Here is a 22843-nt window from a genome sequence, read left to right as displayed (position 1 = left end):
TTATTAAAAATAAACAAGATAAAATATTTAGTACTAATAGGAGTAAGGTGGTCTGATTTAAGATATATGTGAAAACTTTTGATAACTGCTGAACAGCATTAACCAGAGATGCTAAAAAAGGAAAACATCTTCACAAAGGAGCAAGACTTAGAGAAGAGCATAGAAATATAGTATATGTGAATAGGTTGGAGACTTTTTATAAAAACATTACTGAAGGAAATAAGTTGATTCGACTAAATGGAGAAACATATCATACTTTATTTTTTTTAAAGATTTTATTTATTTATTCATGAAAGACACAGAGAGAGGCAAAGACACAGGCAGAGGGCTCCCTGCATGGAGCCTGATGCGGGACTCAATACCCGGACTCCAGGATCACACCCTGGGCCAAAGGCAGGCGCTAAACTGCTGAGCCACCCAGTATGACATCCCCCCCATATCATACTTTAAATGGAAATACATAACACTGTAAAATTGTCCTTTTTCCTAAAAATAATCACTAAAGCTAATATCTCTGTTTTTGTAGAAAGTGACAAAATGATTCCAGAGTTTGTATAGTAATACTTAATAGAAGAATTTTGGAAGTTTTTCTACAAGAGACATGAAGGACTTGCCCTACAAAATATTAAAGTATATTAGAATTAAACCATAGTTGCTGTAGTGGCAAAGAATAGAGAGTCTAAGACAGATATACTTCGTATGGGTATTTTGTTAATATATGATCAAGAAAACACTTTAAATCTGTAATTAAGGTGGATTATTTATTTATTAAATGGTGTTGGTACATTTGGGGGGAATTAGATGCCTTTCTAATACCCATCACCAAAATAAATCCTTAATGGCTAAAAAGAGATGTGTTTTTAAAAAAAAAAAAAAAAAAAAAACTGGGAGCACCTGGGTGGCTCAGCGGTTGAGCATCTGCCTTTGGTTCGGGGCCTGATCCCGGAGTCTCAGTATCAAGTCCCACATCGGGTTTCCTGCATGGAGCCTGCTTCTCCTGTGTCTCTGTCTCTCTCCCCCTCTCCCTCTGTGTCTCTCATGAATAAATAAATAAAATCTTAAAAAAAAAAAAACTTACATACAAATTCTAGAGCAGATCTATGAATTTATATCATTTTGAGTTGGGGAAGGAGTTTATAAGCATAACCACCAAAGCAAAAATTCATAATGAATAAGACTGAAATACTTGAGTATAAAAAATTAGACTTAGATGTGTCCCAAAGTTCCATAAATTTTATAAGACATGCTACAAACTGGGAAAAATCAAATAAAAAAATTATGCAAATGGCCAGTGAACATACGAGAGGTAGTCCACCTCACTAGTAATCAAAGAAATGCAGTTTCAAAGCAATGGAATATGATTTTTTATTTGTCAGCTTGCTGAATGATGAAAGTGAGCAAGATTAATACTAGCTCATGATGGGGAATCAGAAAACAGCTTACACTCTGCTACTCAGTATGGTTTATGCAAAAACAAGTAGCATTTTTGAGCTCTTCTAGTAGGTAATTCAGATGAGTTCAGGAAGACAGTTTACTTGTAGTATTGTGCAATGGTAGTATACCTAATTACTGTCTGGATTTATTTTTCTTTTGCTCTGCACAGTGTCAGTGAAGTCTTATGAATAGCACATACACTAAAAGCAGTAGTAATAAAGCAGGGCAGTGAAGGAATGTGGATAAATTATATGCATTTTAATTTCTATTCCAATTTGACTGGAAATAGAATTTTTTTTTTCTTTTTTTAATCCGGATCAGTGATGGTAGAGAGTTTTAAGGGAGCATGTGCACTTGAACAGTTCTTCTAATTTACATAAGAAAAGAAGTCTGTGGGGGATCCCTGGGTGGCTCAGCGGTTTAGCCTGCCTGCATTCGGCCCAGGACGTGATCCTGGAGTACTGGGATCGAGTCCCACGTCGGGCTCCCTGCATGGAGCCTGCTTCTCCCTCTGTGTCTCTGCCTCTCTCTCTCTCTCTCTCTCTCTCTCCGTGACTATCATAAATAAATTTTAAAAAAATTTAAAAAAATAAAATCTAAAAAAAAAGTCTGATTGTAAAGTGTTTTATATATTTGCCAATGAAGTGTTTGTACAGCTGTAAGAATTGGAATTAATTTTACTTACTTTTTCTTAACCTATGTCTCAACACTTTGCTATAGAATTGAGATAAGTTGTAAAAAGAATACTATATTGACTAATAGTATTGGCATTTCAGTCCTCAAATTGTTGCTTCCTGAACATTTCTGAATTTACTTTTCTCCCCTCTGAGTTTTCTACAAAATGACTTTCTTTCCATTTTCTCTTCTCTCCAACTTTTTTTTTTTTCTCTCCAACTTTTGAGATGAAAGCAGTTAACCTCTTTAAAAAATTGCTCTAGCAGTGATTAGACCCATTTCATTCTTTCTGATAGCATGGACTAAAGACTCCCCCTACTCCCTCAAAATGGGTTCTGTAGCAGGAGCCTAATGGAAAAGCTGAAAACAGAATGTCACCTCCTGAGACCCCACCCACAAAGTATCTTTCTGTTGACATCTTTGTTAGAATTTCTTTTGATCTCTTTTGGAGATAATATGGGAAATAGAAATTTAACATTCTCTGGAATCTCTCACCTTATTTTTTTTAAGTAAAGCAGGCCTCACAAAGTGGGTCTACGTTTTTCTCTTGTTGTGTTACATTAATTTGGCTTTGCTGTAGGATTTGGTGTACATTTGATTCTGTGGTGTCATAGCTATTGATCTTCACTTTAGATCCTTTTACAGAAATCTGGTTTGTGGGTTTAAGTTTTTTTTTTTTTTTTTTTTTAAGACTTTATTTGAGAGACTATTTGAGAGAGGGAGAGTCAAGGAGGAACAGAGGGAGAAGGACAAGCGCACTCTGCACTGAGTGTGGAGCCGAATGTGGGACTTGATCTCATGACCCTGAGATCATGAACTGAGCTGAAACTGAGTCAGATGCTCGACTGAGCCACCCAGGTGCTCTTGTTGGTTTAAGTTTTTACCTCTGATACTTGATTTTTAAATCTTATATGGCAGCATTTTATTTTATTTAATTTTTAAAGATTTTATTTATTCATGAGAGACAGAGAGAGGCAGAGACACAGGCAGAGGGAGAAGCAAGGTCCATGCAGGAAGCCCGATGTTGGACTTGATCCCCGGACTTGGGATCACACCCTGAGCCGAAGGCAAATGCTCAACCACTGAGCCACCCAGGCATCCTATAGCAGTATTTTAAATGGTAAAATTTCTTTCTTAAAAAGTAAAATTTCTAAAATTCCAGCTCAACTTTTAATTTTGCTAATTTAGATTTTAAGAAAAATAGCTTCTCAAATGTTATATTACTAGTTCCAGTGTTTCCATGTTATATAGTGGGTTAGTAAAAATAAGATGAAATAGTTTATTTTAAAAATATTTTGCCTGAAGTTTAAACTAGAGAATCCAGTATGTACATTTTTTAATTTATTAGTAAGGAAAATAAGAACTGCTTTTTAATATTAAGTTGGATTATTTTTCTCTGAGGGATTTTAGTAATACTTTATTATAGTATTGTAAACATAATCATTCATTTTATATAAGAAGAATATACAGTTTCTTCATCATTAATGCATTTTGCCACAAATTGGCACTGTCTAAATAGAACTACTGACTCCAAGCACTTCTAGTCGAATATTACAGCATCAAGAGCATATATAGGACCATTGATTGTGGAAGCTCTATACCCCATGCACTTTGATTCAGATTACCCCGTTTCCTACTTATGTTCCAGGTTTATCTCTTGGGTTGCATGAGAGGGACAGAGACACAGATTGAATTGCAAGCTGTATTTTTAACAACAGTATTAATGGTTTGCTTTTCCACATCTGTCGGTTCTTTCCACACACTGGTCAAAAGGGTACCTAGACCAGATGTCAGAAAAGAACAAAAGATAAGCAACTTAGGTGGTTTGGTTTGATTCTGACTAGAAAACCATAGAGTCTGTTTTTTAACATTTAATTTATTTTTAACACAGCAGCTGATATTTGGACTGAAACTGAAGACTTACAACATGATACACTGTCCTTTTCCTTAGAGCAGCATTTTGCTCAGGAAAGAATTTATTTAGTGTTTCAAAAAGCCCATTATTTCTGCTTTCCCTCCTCTGTATTTGCACCTTTGTTTGTTTGTTTAAGATTATTTATTCATGAGAGAGAGAGAGAGAGAGAGAGAGGGAGGCAGAGACACAGGCAGAGGGAGAAGCAGGCTCCATGCAGGGAGCCCAACGTGGGACTCGATCCCCGGTCTCCAGGATCATGCTCTGGGCTGAAGGCAGTGCTAAACCGCTGAGCCACCAGGGCTGCCCTGTATTTGCACTTTTGAAGCTGACATCCTTTAGATCCTTCCCTGCTGCAGCTGTCCTGATAGCCTCCATCTCAATTTTCTTGCTAGAGTTCCGTCATTTCTTCCTTGAGTGGTAGATTTACTTTGAGTTCTGGGACTCAGGAGTTTTTTTGGAAATCACAGTTAAAAAGTAAGTGCTGCTCTAGGCTGTTTTATTTTATTGTCCGAGAACAAAGAATAATGATATTTTTTTTTTCATAGTTGCATATAGCTATGAGGAAGAAAAGACCTCTCCCTGTCTTTTTTTCTTCTTAAAGGGAGCATTTTAAAATTGCGTATGCTTCATAAAAAGTGTGTCGTTGTGCTTTTAAGTGGATGACATCCCTTTTGAGTCTTTCAAAGGTAGCTCTTTAGCATTATAGTCTTTATTTCCAAATGACTAAATGTTGTCAGATTCCAAAGGATACTTGCATCCACAGTAAAATCTGATTTATATAATTTTTCTCTTAAAGGAATTTAGGAATTTTAGGCTTTATAGCCTTGAAAGTTTTTCTGACTTTATCATTTGGTTGTCATTTCAACCTTAAGTTGACTTACAGCCTTAAGTTATCAGTATGATTCAGTTTCTGAGATCAGTAAAGCACTGTCTCTAAGAAAGTCTGTATTTTATTACTAGCTTTAAACAAGGCAATGTGCAAAGACATTATTTAAGTAGCTTTATTTCAGGTTAATATAAAGCAGATGATTATGGTTATATGGTCAGTGGTTTGATATATTATTATCAGTCAAATATGCACTTATAGATTTGAATGCAAAGCAATATGCCTGACAGAAGAAGCAGTCGCCAGTATTGTGACCATTGCTACTTGAAAGTTGTCCAAAGGAGTGCAAATTTAACTAGACAAAAAACAATTTGTTTCCAACTTTCAACTTTCTTCCTCTTGATAGTTGTATTTCAACTTTCTTCCTCTTGATAGTTGTATTATTTTGAACCATCAGGATAATAGGGATCAAGCCCCAAATCCTGAAAACTAGAATGCTGCTGCTTATATAAGCCAGTCTCTTGAATCGCTAAGTTCAAGGCAAGACAGTATGGGATCCTGGCTAGTCTGAGGGTTTCCCAGAAAATGTATCTTCTGCCCTCGTAGGTCACATAGTTTTGCAAAGAAATAAAGATTTTGTCCATTGTAATACTGACATTTTTCTTCATTGCAGACTCATAAGCCTGCAATGTAGAAATAAAAGATCGCAAGCCCTGAAATACCTCTAGCTTTTGAGTTGCCTTTCAGTAAGGTAATTTGGGGTGTTGGGGAGCAAGGGGACCACTGTCACCTAGTCCTCATCTTTTGGACTATTGAGAGCAAAATTGAATCAATTTCTTTTCTTTTCTTTTCTTTTCTTTTCTTTTCTTTTCTTTTCTTTTCTTTCTTTTCTTTTTTCTTTTCTTTCTTTTCTTTTCTTTTCTTTTTCTCTTTCTCTTTTTCTTTTTCTCTTTTTCTTTCTCTCTCTCTTTTTTCTTTTTTTTCTTTCTTTCTCTTCTTTCTTTTCTTTCTTTCCACAGAAGAGAGAGAGGCAGAGACACAGGCAGAGGGAGAAGCAGACTCCCTGCAAGGAGCCTGATGTGGGACTCGATCCCAGACCCTAGGATCATGCCCTGAGCCAAAGGCAGACACTCAACTACTGAGTCACCCAGGCATCCCACAAAATTGTTTTTTTTCTTAAAAAGTTTTATTGGTACATAAATCACATGCACTATAGTTCATTCATTTACACTTCAGTTCATACACTGTACGCTTCAGTTTTTAGTATATTCATAGAACCTGTCACTACAGATAGATTTTAGAATATCTTCACCCTATGAAGAAGCCACACCTTTTAGCAGTCACTCCCTACTTACTTCAGCCTCCTCAGTCCTGGATAACTACTTACCTTCTTTCTGTCTCTCTAGGTTTGCCTCTTGTGGATATTGCATATTAATAGAATCACATAATATGTGTCCTTTTGTGACAGGCTTGTTTCACTTAGTATGTAATGTGTTAAAGGTTCATCCATCCATCTATCAATGCTTCTTTCCTTTTCATTGCTAAGTAATATTCCATTGTATGGGTATACTACATTTTTTATTGCCATAATTAACATACAATGTTACTGCAAGTGTACATCATTGATTAAGCAATTGTATGCATTATTCAGTGCTTATCATAATAGCTCTAGTTGCAGTCACCATCTGTCCCTATATATTATTTACAGTATTGACTATATTTCCTATGGTGTGCTTCTCTGTGATTTATTGTATGACTTGAAGTTTGTGTCTCTTAGTCTCCTTTACTATTATGTGAGTCCCCCTTCCTCTCTGGCAGCCAGCAGTTGGTTCTGTTTAGCATTGTTTTTTGTTATTTTGTTTATTTGTTTTGTTTGGTTTATATTCCATATATAAGTGAAATCATATGGTTTTGTTTTTGTTTTGTTTTTTTTTTTTTTACTTCTCTTAGCATAATGCCCTTTACATCCATCCATTCTGGATATACTACATTTTATTTATCCATTATCAGTTGATGGGCATTTCAGTTGTTTCTACTTTTTAGTTAAGAATAGTGCTGCTGGGATCATTCATATGCTGATTCTTTTTTTTGAGTAGGCCTCACGCCCAGCATGGAGCCCAATCCAGGCCTTGAACTTAGACCCTGAGATCAAGACCTGCACTGGATCAAGAGTTGGATGCTTAATCAACTGAGCTGCCCAGGCACCTCCATGTGCTGATTTTTGTGTGGATATTATATTTTCATTTCTGTTGGCATGTACCTAAGAGTAGAATTGCTGGGTCATATATAACAACTCAAAGTTTAACCATTGAGGGAACTGCTGGGATGGTTTCTCAGAGTGGCTATATCATTTTACCATCCAATCAGCATTGTGTGAGGGCTCCAATTTTCCATATCCTCATCAGCAGTCATTGTTGGTCTTTTTGATTATAGCTGTCCTACCTAGTGGGTGGTTATGAAGTAGCATCTTATGTGGTTTTAATTTGCATTTCTGTAGTGATTAATGATGTGAATCTTTTCATGTGCTTGTTGGAGATTTGTACATCTTCCTTGGGAGAAATGTCCTTTGCCTTCTTTTTAAATTAGGATGTATTTTATTATTGAGTTGTAAGAATTCTTTAAATATTCTGGATACCAGGGGATCCCTGGGTGGGTCAGCAGTTTAGTGCCTGCCTTTGGCCCGGGGCCTGATCCTGGAGTCCCAGGATTGAGTCCCAGGAGTCCCACATCATGGGGCTCCCCTTGTGGAGCCTGCTTCTCCCTCTGCCTGTGTCTCTGCCTCTCTCTGTGTCTCATGAATAAATAAATAAAATCTTTAAAAAAAAATATTCTGGATACCAGTCATCCTCTTATCAGATAAAATTTACAAATGTTTTTTTCCCCACCATGTAGGTTATCTTTTCACTTTTTTGCTGATGTCCTTTAAAGCACAAAAGTTTTCAATTTGAATGAAGTCTGTTTCCTTTTTTTGTTTGTTTTTCCTTTTTGTGTCATATCTTTAAAAGTTGCTTACTCTGAATTATGAGGATATGTTCCTCTGGTTTCTTTTAAGACTTTTATAGTTTTAGCTCTCATATTTAGGCTGTGATCCATTTTGAGTTGAGTTTTGTATAGAGTGTGTGGTAGAGCTCCATCTTCATGGTTTTACATATGGATATACAGAGCAATTACAATATGTTGAAAAGACTGTTCTTTTCCCATTGAAATGTCCTGACATCTTTGTTGAAGTTCAATTGACCATAAATATATAGATTTATTTCTGTACTCTCAATTATAATTTTCAGATTAGAGCAGTTTTATAGTCTTTATACCTAATATTAACCTTCTTCTGACTCTTATTAGTGTAATAGGCACTAAGCTTTGAGCTTGTCTGCTTTGTAAAATTCCTTCTCTGTAATAACCCAAAAACTTTGTAATTAATATTTGGGAGGGGGTCAGATTTTCATTGTGTTTCAAAGTAACAGTATTTTATGAAACAACTTGTGGAGCTGAAAGCAAAAACTTTACTTTGAAGCAAATGATAAATTAGAATGGCCATTCATTCTACTCTCAGAACAGATGTATAAAATACCTATTATAGATTGAATCTGAAAGGCTATGTAAGCTGAGCTGGATTTGTTCTTCTAGTTATACACTTTCAAACAAGAGTCACATCTTTACCATCCATCCTTTTTCTTTAGCTGCTTATAGGGAAAGAACACAGACACAAGGATTATTTTGGCTTATGTTTGGGAAGAAAGCTGTTGTTTTCTCCCTTTTACCTTGCTTTGTAAACTTTTCCTTGATAATGTCACATCTGTATTCTTTTCTTCCTCTCTCTTTCTGTTCTCATGGATGGTTTGTATCCAAACATTACTGTAATCTCCTAGTTAACTTCTAGACTGCAAGGTCCCCTCACTTGCAGTCAGTCTTGGACATTAGCACAGAGGTGAGAGGGAGGAGAGGGAGAGAGAGAATCTTACGCAGGCTACATGCCCAGAGTGGAGCCCAACTTGGGGCTTACCACCCCGAGATCATGACCTAAGCCAAAATCAAAAGTTTGATGCTTTGCTGACTGAGCCACCCAGGCACCCTAGCACAAAGAAATTCTTAAGTATTGCTTCTATATCATCTCATTTCCTCTTCAAAAATCTACAATAGCCTTTGTTGCTTACCAAATAAAGCTGAGATGCGATACCTTGGCATTCAGGGTCCTACCTATGTGATCTTCTCTTTTTCAATCTAAAATCTCATTATTCCCCAATATTAATGCACGTCTTTACCCAAGGTAGCGTTTTCTGTATGTTAGACCTTCCTGTTTCTGCCTTTGAGCTTGATTATCTTACTGCTGGATTTACTCTCTACCTTAAGTACCTCCCTTCCTTCCTTGAATTTGAAATACTTTTTAAAACCAAGTTCAAACTTCTTTTCCTCTTAAGAGCCTTCCTTGACCTTCCCTGCTCACTGTGGTCTGTTTTTATTGCCTCCACCAATGGCTACTAAAATTTACCACATTTTATTTTTAGCACAGAATAGTTTGTTTCCCTCTGCCCCCAGTGAACTCTCATGCCGAATTCTAGTTACAACAAGGTGGTGGTGAGGGAGAAAAGATGGGAGAGATGACCTTTAACTTTTATTTAGCTTTCCTTTTGTCTGCTGAGGCACCTGTAAGAAATCAAAGGGTTACATGGAACATCGTCAGAGAGCAGTTGTCTACCTCGTGTCCTGAATACTCAACATTACAAAGCACTTTGTGACATCTTTTTTCTCCTAATGCATTATAATTTTCTGTAGTTTAGAAACATGTTTATAGAACTAGGGATATGTACTACTCATGGTGTTTAGCATAATGTCTCACAGATAGTGGGTATCAATACATATTTGTTTTTCAATTAATATTTTAAAAATTTTATGTTTTTACACTAAATTCAAATCAGGGGAAATTAGTTTGTTTTTTTTCTTACATAGATATATTGCCATAGATGATTAGGCACTATAATTACCACTCATTTTCAGGAAACTCAAGAAAGCTAGTTTAGACCTGGCCGAATCTAAAAATGGCTTTCTTACAACATAACCTATCCAAAATATATTTTTCTTATAGATTTCTTCTAGTAGGATTTTTAATATCCTTTTAAAATATTAAAAAAAAATCCCAAGTGTTAACTTTAAAAATAAGGCCAAGGGACACCTGAGTGGTTCAGTGGTTGAGCGTCTGCCTTTGGCTCAGGGCATGATCCCGGGGTCTGGGGATTGAGTCCTGCATTGGGCTCCCTGTGAGGAGCTTGCTTCTCCCTCTGCCTGTGTCTCTGCCTCTCTTTCTTTCTGTGTCTCTCATGAATAAATAAATGAAATTGTTAAACATAAAAATAAGGCTGAAATGATGTTTATACAAGTGAGAAAAGCACAGGTAAAGGAGTTAAGTATAAAAGCATACCTACATACAGGCTATTTGAAATTTTTAAAAAATAAATTGCCTTAGGTATTGTGTGTGTTAGAAATGCATACATATTTGGATTTATTTCTATGTATACAAGATCATCGTTTGTGAAGAGTAGTTTCAAATCAATTTTACTTGAGTTCAGTTTGAAACCATAAGATTAAAAGATGCCTTACCTTAGAGACTAATTTATTTTATTTTTGAGCTAACCAGGGTAAAAACAATCCCTTCTGTTTATGGGTCACAAAACTCATTTTCCTTGTTGAGTGCCCAGGAGGCAGAGATAGGATTAATTGGTTCTTCTCTGAAAAAATGACATCCTTTTCTATTAAGGTAGCAATTTTTAAAAGATTTAGGACTTATTTACTTATTTATTTTTTAAATTTATATACTTATTATTTTATTATTTATTTATTTATTTATTTTGGGAGAGCACAAGTGGGAGAGGAAGAGAGAAAATCCCAAGCAGACTCTGTGCTGAGTGTGGAGCCCGACCTGGGGCTTGATGTGGGGCTTGATCCCGTGACCCTGAAATCATGACCCAAGTCTAAACCAAAGAGTTGGTCACCGAACCTACTGTGCTACTCAGATCCCCCAGGAAATTATTTTTTTATTTTTTATTATTATTTTTTTGGAAATTATTTTTTTAATTACTTAAAATTTTGTGTAAAATTTAGGAATGCAGGTGGTTGGCCTTTCGTTAATTTTGTTGCGTTCGTGTGTCCTGTCCTGTAGAATGTTGCTAGGTGTCACATGACTACTGCTTACCAGTGTGTTCTCCTTTATGTTAACCTCTCCTGTCTACTGGGAAGTCACAGTTTTGCCACTATTGGCTTTTAGTTTGTTTCCACAAAAGACTCTTCCTTCCTTCCTTCCTTCCTTCCTTCCTTCCTTCCTTCCTTCCTTCCTTCCTTCCTTCCTTCCTTTCTTCCTTTCTTTCTTTCTTTCTTTCTTTCTTTCTCTTTCTCTCTCTCTCTCTCTCTTTCTTTCTGAGAGAATACGATCATGGGGAGGGGCAGAGGGAATGGGAGAGAGAATCTCCAGCAGCCTGTGCTGAATGCAGAGCCCAATATGGGGCTGGATCCCATGACCCTGAGCCAAAACCAAGAGATGGAGGCTTAACCAACTGAACCACTCAGGCACCCCCTACACAGAAGATTTTTATAGATAGGTGCTTGGTTGAGAATTTCAGCTGCTGGGACAAGAAGAGATTACAAGCAGGGCTGACTCTGTCTCTTGTTTTGGAGGGTATAGGTACTGCAAAGATACATCCTGGTTTCCTATCCTGCCCTACCATGTTTGAAGTCAGGAGGAGCTACGTTTTGTTTTTAATAATCTATACTGGGTCTTCCTAATTCATTCTCTCCCCAAAATTTTCCACGCAAAGGAAAAATTTTGGGACTGACTTTTATGGATCTGACGTCAAAGACTTGAATTTTGTAATTATAATAATGTTATTTCCATGGTATGTCAAATAAACTACTTCCAGCATTTTATTTTATTTTATTTGCGATAAAGACAGCGATAGTGACAGAGAACACAAGAAGGGAAGAGAGGGAGAAGCAGATTCCCCGTTGAGCAGGAAGTCTGGTGCAGAGCTCTATTCCAGGACCCTGGGATCATGACCTGAGCTGAAAGCAGACTACTTAACCGACTGAGCCACCTAGGTGCCCCACAGCATTTGAAATATTAAATAGTTTTGCTTCATATGCCCAGAATTAAAATTAGAAAATAGTTGTGGTCATTCAAAATGGACAGTATCTGCTGCTGCATTTTTAGTAGGCAAGTGCTGTTGTGTGGTGTATTTTATAATGTAACTTCTTGGTATTTAGAACAGAGGGGTTTTAACCCTTGGAAGGCATTCAAGTTCTCCATAGTTTTGTGGCTGGGATCCTGATACCTTCAAATGTTTTTTGCAGTGGTGGATTTTATAACAGTTAATTCTTGGGTTGGCCATTTGAAACAACACTATTCCTTTGGAAACTTGAGTCCCTAAACTCTGTTACTTCAATACCTTTCATTTCCATATTATTTTAGCAGCCTGCTTTGGTGATTTTGTCATTTATAACTGCTGCTCTTTCATAATGCCTTCCAACTGAAGGCAACTAGCCAACTGAACCTTCACTCTTCTTCTCCCTTTCCTTCTTTTTTTTTTAAGATTTTATTTATTCATGACAGACACAGGGAGAGAGAGGCAGAGACATAGGCAGAGGGAGAAGCAGGCTCCCTGTGGGGAACCTGTTTGCGACTCGATCCCAGGACCCTGGGATCATGACCCGAGCCGAAGGAAGAGGCAGAGGCTCAACCACTGAGCCACCCAGGCGTCCCTCCTCCTATCTCTTAAACGACTCTCTGACCTTTCTCTGGCCTTCTATTTTTTAACATGAAAAAATGGGGTCATTTTGTTTGATCTTCCTCTGGCCTTCCATTTTTAAACTCCTTTCTGTCTACTACTGTAACCAGCCTACTGCATGTGACTAGGGAAGATCTCATCATGGTGCTGGTTAGTTAGAAATATAAGGTAGCTTTTGCTGGAGCTGCAGGAGAGTTCAGCAGACCTTCTTTACCTGTTTCTCCAGCCTTTATGACCACTCTTTCTGGTTCCTTGCTCTGTCATCTCATTTCCTTTATCTACTACAGAATGCTCTCGTTCTTGTTATTTGAAGATTTAGTATTTTCAGGGACTACTTCTATTGATGGATTGCTTGTTGCTTTTTGTGTGTGTGTTTTTAATTTGAATTCCAGTATGGTTAACATGTTATGTTAGATTCAGGTGTACAATATAGGGATCCAGCAATTCCATATGTTATTTAATGTTCATTATATAAGTGTACTCAATCTCTTTCCACCTTTTTCACCCATCCTCCTACCCACCTCCCCTCTGGTAACTATCCGTTTCTGTAGTTAAGAATCTGTTTCTTATTTCTGTCTCTTTTCTTTCCCCTTTGTTCATTAGTTTTGTTTCTTAAATTCCATGTTTGAGTGAAACCGTATTGGTATTTATCTTTCCCTGATTTATTTCACTTAGCATTATACTCTCTAGCTCCATCCTTGTCATTGCAAATGGCAGGATTTCATTCTTTTTTATGGCTGAATAATAATCCATTGTATGTATACACCACATCTTCTTTATCCATTCATGAATCAGTAGACATGTAGGCTGCTTCCATAATTTGGCTATAAATAATGCTGCAATAAATAAAATATAAAAGTGCATATATCTTTTAATTTAGTGTTTTCATATTCTTTGGGTAAATATCCAGTAGTGGAATTACTGGATTGTATGGTAATTCTGTTTTTAATTTGTTGGGGAGCCTCCGTACTGTTTTCCACAGTAGCTGCACCAGTTTATCTTCCCACCAACAGTACACACAAGGGTTAAAAAAAGAAGAAAAGAAAAAACTTTTTAAATGGGATGGGTCCCTGGCTGGCTCAGATGCATGTGACTTGATTTCAAAGTCTTATGTTTGAGCCCCACATTGAGTTTAGAGATCGTTTAAAAAAATAAAGCCGGGGCAGCCTGGGTGGCTCAGCGGTTTAGCGCCACCTTCGGCCCAGGACATGATCCTGGGGTCCTGGGATCGAGTCGCATGTCGGCTCCCTGCATGGAGCCTGCTTCTCCCTCTGCCTCTGTCTCTACCTCTGTCTGTATCTTTGTTTCTCTCTCTCTCTCTCTCTCTCTCTGTCTCTCATGAATAAATAAGTAAAATTAAATAAATAAAATAAAACTGACTGCACAAGGGTTCTTTATTCTATACATCCTTGCCAATACTTGTTGTTTCTTATGGTTTTGATTTTAGCCATCTTGACAGATGTGAAATGATATCTCATTGTGGTTTTGATTTGTATTTCCCTGATGATGAGTGATACTGAGCATCTATTCATATCTGTCAGTCATCTGTATGTCTTTTGAGAAATGTCAGTTCATGTTTCCTGCCCATTTTATAATTGGATTTTTTTGGTATTGAGTTGTATAAGTTCTTTATTATTTTGGATACCAACCCTTTATCATATAGGTCATTTGCAAATATCTTCTCCCATTCAGTAGGTTGTCTTTTAGTTTTGTTTCCTTTGCTCTACAGAAGCTTTTTATTTTGATGTAGTTCCAATAGCTTATTTTTACTTTTATTTCTCTTGCCTCAGGAGACATGTCTAGAAAAATGTTCCTAAAACCAGTGTCAGAGAAATTAGTGCCTGTGCTCTCTTCTAGGATTTTTACGGTTTCAGGTCTCACATTTGGGTCCTTAATCCATTTTGAGTTTATTTTTGTCTATGATGTAAGAAAGAGTTCCAGTTTCATTCCCCATCTTGTTTCTTTATGCTATTCTCTAATATTCTTTTTTTTTTTTTTTTTAAGATTTATTTATTTGAGAGCGAGCAAGCACGTGTGCGTGAGCAGGAGGGAAAGAGGGAGAGTCAGAGAGAGAGAGGCAGAGAGAATCTCAAGCTGACTCCACGCTGAGCGCAGAGCCCAATGCAGGGCCTGAGATCATGACCTGAGCTGAAACCAAGAGTCAGCTGCTGAACCTACTGCACCACCCATGCATGCTGAGAAAATACTTTTTAAAGTTTTTGAAAAAAGTCTCAGTATTCTTAATTGATCAAAACAGAAGGATAACAATGAAATAAGTTTTAAAAAACTGATCTAGAATTTTAGTGTTTGAGAAAAAGGACATTTAATTGAGAGATGAAATGGGCGTCTGAGGATTCTGGTGAAGACTTTTCTGGAAGCACATTTGAGGGTTTCTGATGTTAAGTCTGATACTGATTTTTTAAATTTTATTTATTTTTATTGATTTAAAATTTTATTTATTGGGGTACCTGGCTGGCTCAGTTGTTGAGTGTCTGCCTTTGGCTCAGGTCATGATCCTGGGGTCCTGGGATTGAGTCATGCATCAGGTTCCCTGCAGGGAGCCTGCTTCTCTCTCTGCTTATGTCTCTGCCTCTTTCTCTGTCTCTCTCAGGAATAAGTAAATAAAATCTTTATTTATTTATTTATTTATTTATTTATTTATTTATTTATTCATTCATTCATTCATTCATTCATTCATTCATTCAGAGAACATGTGCGAAGCACATAAGCATAGGAAGAGAAAGAAGCAGGCTTTCCACTGAGCACCCACCCCAATCTATGTAGGGTTTAATCTGAGGACCCTGGGATCATGACCTGAACCAAAGACAGCCACTTAACCAATTGAGCCACTCAGGCGCCCCATAAATTTTATTTTTTTGATAATGATTTTTAAAATTTCATCTAGTTTAATGGCATTTTGTGGTTTTAATAAATTTAAATTTATTAATGAATAGTATGTTGTCACTAACATTTCACTTATTTTACCACTATTTTGATCCTTCAAAAAATTCTCAGAGACAACTTTGATTTTTCAGAGTGAAAGAGTTTGGAAAGCTAAGTAACAGAACATAGATCCAGTTTCCTGGGTGTGGGGCTGACGGATACATACCCAAGAGAGGTGGTGCTTTGGTTGAAACACTTCTTTCTGATTACCACCAGGTGGCACCACTGACCCAGAGTGACTCAGCCTCTGCCTAGAATCAGAAAGGAAGGTTTTGAGAGCCCCATCTGCTGTGGAGGTGGCATTAGGGGGATTTGCAGATGTGTGGGTAGGGGTTACTTGTGTATTCTTTTCCCCTCTAGCCTGGAGATTTTGGTAAGCTGAATGTTTATTTATAAGGCAGGGAATGAATCACATGAAGAATTTAAATCTTTATTGTCTTATTTGATCATTTTTATTGTTTTTCTATTTTTCTTTCTATATCTGTAGTTCCTTCAGATAACATATTCCTTCAGGTAACATTTTTCTCACAGCCTTTTTGTATTCTTGCAACTTGCTTTTATTAATGTTTATGTTTTTTGCCATGGAGGATAGTGGAAAATTAATATACTCTCACATGGCATTGGAAAGATTTGCATGCAAATTCCCACAATTGCAATTAGATTATAGCCAGTTGACTTTGCAAACTTTGCAGAAATCCTGACTACAACATAGTACTATTTAATACCAGCATTGTTTTTTCAAAAAATCCAAACATGAAATTTTCAGAACTTTTACAGTATTAGATATTGGTAACAGTGTAGAATGAAATATCCAGGTCTTCCTTCCTCCTAGCTAATAATAATACAGTGTTGATCTGAAATATGATATTTATGACCAGGGTTTTCCCCAGCATCCTGACGTGATAGCCTCATTTTTGTGCTCACTCTCTGCTTCACATCTTTTTTACATCTTTCTCTGAAGTCTTCACTCATTTTTTTTTTTTTTTTTGGATATTTTGTTTATTTTAGAGCACGCATGCACACAGGCAGCAGGAGTGATAGGCAGAGGGAGAGGGAGAAACAGGCTGTCCGCTGAACAGGAAGCCTGACTCGGGGCTCAATCTCAGGACTCCAAGATCATAACCTGAGGCAAAGGCAGACACTTAACCTACTGAGCCACCCAAGTGCCCCTTCATTCATTATTAAAAAGGATCTTCCTTTGGGAGATGTTAAACTAAAGAAACTAAAGAAATATTCTTTATTAAGAGAGACACACCTTTTGTGACCACTGCCCCATTATTGCCTTGAAAGAAAGCTATCATGCTAAGTAACAACATGTGAGTATTTAATTCCTTTTACAATATTGGCATTGTAAACAGAAATTTAAGATAAAAATGAGGGATTGAAAAATAGAAGTCATTTAATTCTGTCCTGTTAATACAGCCTAAATTGTGATCAGCAGAGTAAAACTTGGTTCAGTGAAGTGTTAGATGCTTGCTTTCTCACATTAACTCCCATTCAGGCATCCTTTATTTTATTTAGAATAATAGTGATAAAAATGTATTTATCAATTTGAGGACAGTTTGGCTCAGTCCCTGTCTTTCCTAAATACTTGGGCACACACATGCATACACACACTATAGTGAGGAAAAGTTCATTTGTTTGGTTCTGTAAAAATATCTCTTGCTTCTTTGAACTTTATTTCTTGGATAGATCTTTAACATGGGTTTCCATGTAATAAGTAAATACTTTATTCACTGAAGTAGATGCTTTTCAAAAAAATTAATGTGACTAAAACATGAATAGGATTAGCAGTATAAATTAATAAATGTATCACTTCTTATAGAAGATGACATGACTGGTTTGGAATTTTCCTGTAGTCTAGTTTTCTATTCTAGTTTTGTGAGAAAATGGGGAATTTTGGCATCCTAATGTAAGTTATTATTGATGTTTTCTTGAAACACTTCACGTTCTTGAAAATAAACAAGACAAAACTAATGTTTACCAAGAATTTGTACAATTAAAGATGATAGTTGCATACCTAAGTCACCTAAGTCAAGCATAGTATTGCTTGACTTAGGTAAATGTCATATAAAGTCAAATTGATAGGGCCATTAGTGCTTCCAGCATGAATATGGCATTATGAAGACAACACTGATCTTTTAGACCTCTTAGAGAGCTTTTCCAAAATGCACTAATCTTCCAGTGGATGGTCCATCCCACCTCCATCTGAGGCCTGCCAGTCTTGGGAATCTCCCTTGATAATGCTCTTAGGTCTTAGACTTGCTAGCAATGGGAGCTGTGCTGCTGGTAGAGCTAGCAGCTAAGCTCACAGGTACAGTTATGCTTTTATTTCCTGGTTTGCATGTACACACACTCACCCACCCCTAGTTTGGGATAAGGGGAGGTAAGATCTAGTAGGTTTGTAGTGCCCTGCCTAAATTTGCTGGCTTGAATTTCTTTTTTTTTTTTTTTTTTTTTTTTTTTAATTTTTATTTATTTATGATAGTCACAGAGAGAGAGAGAGGCAGATTCACAGGCAGAGGGAGAAGCAGGCTCCATGCACCGGGAGCCCGATGTGGGATTCGATCCTGGGTCTCCAGGATCGCGCCCTGGGCCAAAGGCAGGCGCTAAACCGCTGCGCCACCCAGGGATCCCGTGGCTTGAATTTCTTACTTAGGTTATCACTTTGGCCCCAAGGGAGACATGACTGTTACCAGAAGTCATAGCAAATTTAAAAATCCCTCTGGAATTGTCTCCGTTAGAAGAGACATAGTTGTTGCTTCTTCCTTCCTCCTACTCCTTGGTGGCACCTTATAATATGGGTGAAGGCACAATGACTAGAAGCTAGTATCTTTTGGCAGAGCCAGATCAGCAGAAATATTATTCCCCAGCCCTGTGCTAGGGAATATTTGGTGGGCCCAGCCATTTAAATGTAAGCCTGTATCTCCAAAGCATTTTCTAATACTGTCATTGTCCAAGGAGACCTTTACTTACCAGGTCTTAACACTCAACTAGAGAAAAATTTTCTTTGCTGGACAGCAGCTATGAAATAATTCCTGTCAACTGAACATAGTGATGTTCTCACAAGCTACTGCTCCTCGGTAACATTAGAAGAAGACACACTAAGTGACAAAGTGTTGGTGGGAAGTCCAGGTAGATAGATCTGTCACCCTAACCTTTTGGGGACAGGTGACACTGTAGGGCCTGAACTTTGTAAAAGAGTGGCCATAGGGGAAACTGGATTCTGTGACAGGCTTGCTCACTTAGAATGGTTTCAGTTACTAATGGAAGAATATGTTAGGATATTGACCCCTCCATATAGACATGGATTTGGAAAGTTAAAATATCTGCATATGTTTGGCTATAGGAGCTCTGAGCTTATATCTAATTAATGGGTCCTTTAAACAAAAAACATCCTATTTTAGATGGGTTGATAGAAATTTTCTTTATTGAAGTGTAATTACTTTTAATATAATAGAATTACAAAGTAGTTATTTTTAATATAATGACTGGTGTGAATACATTAAAACATTTCATGTGTCTTAAAATTATGACATACTTTACTGAAAGTTTTTTTAATATTACTGTATTAGAAGCATTATACATTTTAATGCATACCATTAGTGATTGTTATACTTTCTTTATCATAAGTATTTTTAGCATATCTCTGTTGATAATTTATGTATTAGTGTCACCCATTGTCTGGCTGTATGATCTTTCAGCTAAGTCCATCCTTTGCAGATGCTTTTACTGACTCTGCTATCAGTGCTAAAGTAAATGGTGAACACAAAGAAAAGGACCTGGAGCCTTGGGATGCAGGTGAACTCACTACCAGTGAGGAACTGGAAGCTTTGGAAAATGATGTAGTAAGTAAAATCTTTTTGCTTAGTATCAGACTGTGGTCATGTGATGTGGTGTGACATCTTATCATTTGGTTTTAATATAAGTATTTTGCCATCATTGTAGTGAATATATTTAAAGCAGCATTTTTATTGTCTGAATAGAGACCTCCCCCAAGCAGTAAATACAGACAAATCTTCTTTGAGATGCTTATGAATGACTTTTGTGTTTTTAAATCAATCATAATAAGCAACTTACAAATTTAAATTGGGAAGCATGGGAAACTGATAATATTGGCATATTTTGCTTTGGATACTTTACAGAATAAGGGATCCTAAGGAAAGTGGTATCTTTTTCTTTTTTTTTTTTTTTTTTAAGATTTTATTTTTTATTCATGAGAGAGAGGCAGAGACACAAGCAGGTTCCATGCAGGGAGCCTGACGTGGGACTCGTTCCCGGGTCTCCAGGATCAGGCCCTGGGCTGAAGGTGGCACTAAACCACTGAGCCCCCCTGGGTGCCCAAGAAAGTGGTATCTTAATTGTCATACCCAAGTATGACTCTTGGGTTTCTTGTCTGAGGAAGAGGTACTCACTGTTAAGATATGTAGATTACATTAGAAATAAAGCATTAAGTAGATTTCTTGGTCTTAAAGTCAGGATCATTCTCTACAAAAATTTACTATTTCTAAAAGTACATATCATCTGAACATATCATCTATAAGTCAAATGCTTAGTTAGTAAAGACTATCATTAGGATTCTATAAATTATATTTCTAAGAGATACAGAAAGCAAACTCTCTTGCCTTTAAAAATGAGTGTTTAGGTAGCAAATTATGAATTGGATAAGAATCTTCCATTGAATATTGTGGAGAAGTCTTTATAACAAATCTGTTTTTAATGTTTAAGTCCAGTTATAAAACTGAAAATACATAGGCAACACATCATCGTTATTCATTTTCAGACTTGAAAGAATCCGATAAAACCTAATGTGGAGGTTCTCAGGTCTCTGGAGCATATCACCTATGTAGGATATGAAGCAGGTACTCCATTTTTACTGATAGTGAGGTGGATAAATTGATAAGTTGCCAGAGAGCATTCTGGCAATGTTTATAAAGGTTTAAAACACATCTACATTTGGTCCAGCAATTCAGTTTCTGAGAATTTATTTTTCTCCTGGTATGTCCATAGGACATGCAAATGATAATGTGTAAGGATTTTTTTTTTTGCATCATTATCTCTGATAGTGAAAAATTGGAAACATTCTGTCCATCATAGGGCATGGATTAAATAGACCTACTGTACCTCCATTCAATTGAAATACGGTATTTCCACTAAAAGGGATGATATTGTGATGTGGAAAGATAGTCAAGACTTACTAAAACAACAAGCAAGTAACAGAACAAGAAGATCCTATTTGTTTTTTGTTTGTTTGTTTTTTGTTTAAAGATCTATTTATTTGAAGGGAGAGGGAGAGTGGTGGGGGAGAGGGAGAGAGAAACCCAGGCCGATTCTGCACTGAGCATGAAGCCTGACACGGGGCTTGATCTCCCAACCCTGAGATCAGATCTGAGCTGAAACCGAGAAGCTTAGCTGAAGCTTAACTGACTGTACCACTCAGGCACCCCAAGAAGATCTATTTGAATTAAAAATAAAAACTAATTTAACTGATCATGTTCTTAATGTATACATAGAGAACATCTAGAATTATGTCCAGGAAATTAATAGTGGTTAACTGAAGTGGCTAGATTTTGCTACTATATATAATAGACATTGTTAATATATTGATTATACTTGAATTAAAGAGGACAAATACTTTGTCATTTTGAAAAATAAACTTTATAAACTTTATTTTCTTCTAGTCTAATGGATGGGATCCCAATGATATGTTTCGGTATAATGAAGAAAATTATGGTGTAGTGTCTACATATGATAGCAGTTTATCTTCATATACGTAAGTTTAAAAAATAGGCTTTTATTTTAGTGCTTTTGTCTTTGATTTTCATCAACTTCTATTAGGATGTTAAATAAATAAATGTTTCTGTTGGATTTTTTTTTAATTTTACCTTTTTTTAAGAGAGAGGGACGGGGAGGTGGCAGAAGGGAAGAAGAGAGTCATAAGCAGGTTCCACACGCATTGTAGAGCCCAACACAGTGCTTGATCTCACAACCCTGAAATTGTGACCTGAACTGAACTCAAAAGTTGGATGCTTAACCACCTGAGCCATCCAGGGTCCCCTCTGTCAGATTTAAAGTTAAACATTATGTGAAAGAATTAATCTTGTTACTGCCTAAGCTGATAAATTCTCATTAGAACAGGGAATAAATGTAGTTTAGTTTACCATTATCCTAATTTTATACTCTAGATAGATTTTGCTTTTGATTTTAAGTTGTAAAAACACCAAATTTGTAAGTGTAGAGTTATGGGGGAATAGTTAATTTAACCAGTTTTGGAAATGTTATATTCCTCAGAAAAGTGAAACAAAAAATTTTCTTGCTTTGATATGCATGAGCAGATCACTGTAACTCTTTAAAATATTTACCAATATTTCGTACTCTGAACTCTCTTAGTAGTTGATTGGGGCAGATACAGACACTGTGATTTTAAAATACTCACTTTGCTTTTTCTTTTCTTCATGTTTCAGGGTACCCTTAGAAAGGGATAACTCAGAAGAATTTTTAAAACGAGAAGCCAGGGCAAACCAGTTAGCAGAAGAAATTGAATCAAGTGCCCAGTACAAAGCCCGGGTGGCCCTGGAAAATGATGATAGGAGTGAAGAAGAAAAATACACAGCCGTTCAGAGAAATTCCAGTGAACGTGAGGGCCACAGCATAAACACTAGGTATTTAAAGGAAATCATGATGCAGTATTTTGGATACACAACTCAAGGTCTGTGTGAGAAGGTGTATTATTATTATTATATTTCATCTTCCTTTAATGTAGCTTAGGTAGAGAATGCAAGTGGAATTGGTTTAAGATTCTACTAAAGAAAAGATTATATTAATTTTGGAAAATATTTTTTGAGCATCAGCTCTATGAAGTCAACTGTTGGAAGTACAATGATGAGCAAGCCAAGGCATGGAAGAGCTACTTAAAGAAAAACAATCAAATAGGGGAGTGCATAGAACATAATAACAGTTTACTAGGATTTGCTAGATTCAAGGTATGTTCAGAGTGAGAAAGAACTAGCATGTAACCAATGGGGTCAGAGAAAGTCTCACAGAGGAGGTGACATTTTGTGATAGAATAGTAGCCCCGTCTGCTGCTCAAAAGTAAGAGAGAGTCAGTCATTCTTTGCATGGTGAAAAGACATGTGAAAGAACCTGTCCAACTGAGGATGAGGCTGGTTGTTTCATATGTCTAGAACAGAGTGATGTTGAGGGTGCATTGGTGCAGCTGGTGTTAGGAACTGAGATAATGAAGGGCTTGTGTCCTGTTAAAGAGTACCCTATATAGGC

The 22843-nt window shown here is 36.8% G+C and overlaps 1 protein-coding gene across 11 annotated transcripts in view; it reads left to right on the top strand.

The window, feature by feature from the left end:
* The window catches only part of ATXN2 (ataxin 2), a 115220-nt gene that overhangs the window by 45629 nt on the left and 46748 nt on the right, over positions 1–22843 (top strand). For all 11 annotated transcript variants that reach the window (XM_025473966.3, XM_025473962.3, XM_025473963.3 and 8 more), the window contains 3 exons: positions 19289–19413; positions 21247–21338; positions 22030–22227. In XM_025473966.3, coding sequence (XP_025329751.1) covers positions 19289–19413; positions 21247–21338; positions 22030–22227 — 415 coding nt within the window. The remainder of the gene's footprint in view (positions 1–19288; positions 19414–21246; positions 21339–22029; positions 22228–22843) is intronic.

Source organism: Canis lupus, chromosome 26, assembly GCF_003254725.2.
Source record: "Canis lupus dingo isolate Sandy chromosome 26, ASM325472v2, whole genome shotgun sequence".
Taxonomy (NCBI): domain Eukaryota; kingdom Metazoa; phylum Chordata; class Mammalia; order Carnivora; family Canidae; genus Canis; species Canis lupus.
This window is presented reverse-complemented; position numbering and strand designations above follow the sequence as displayed.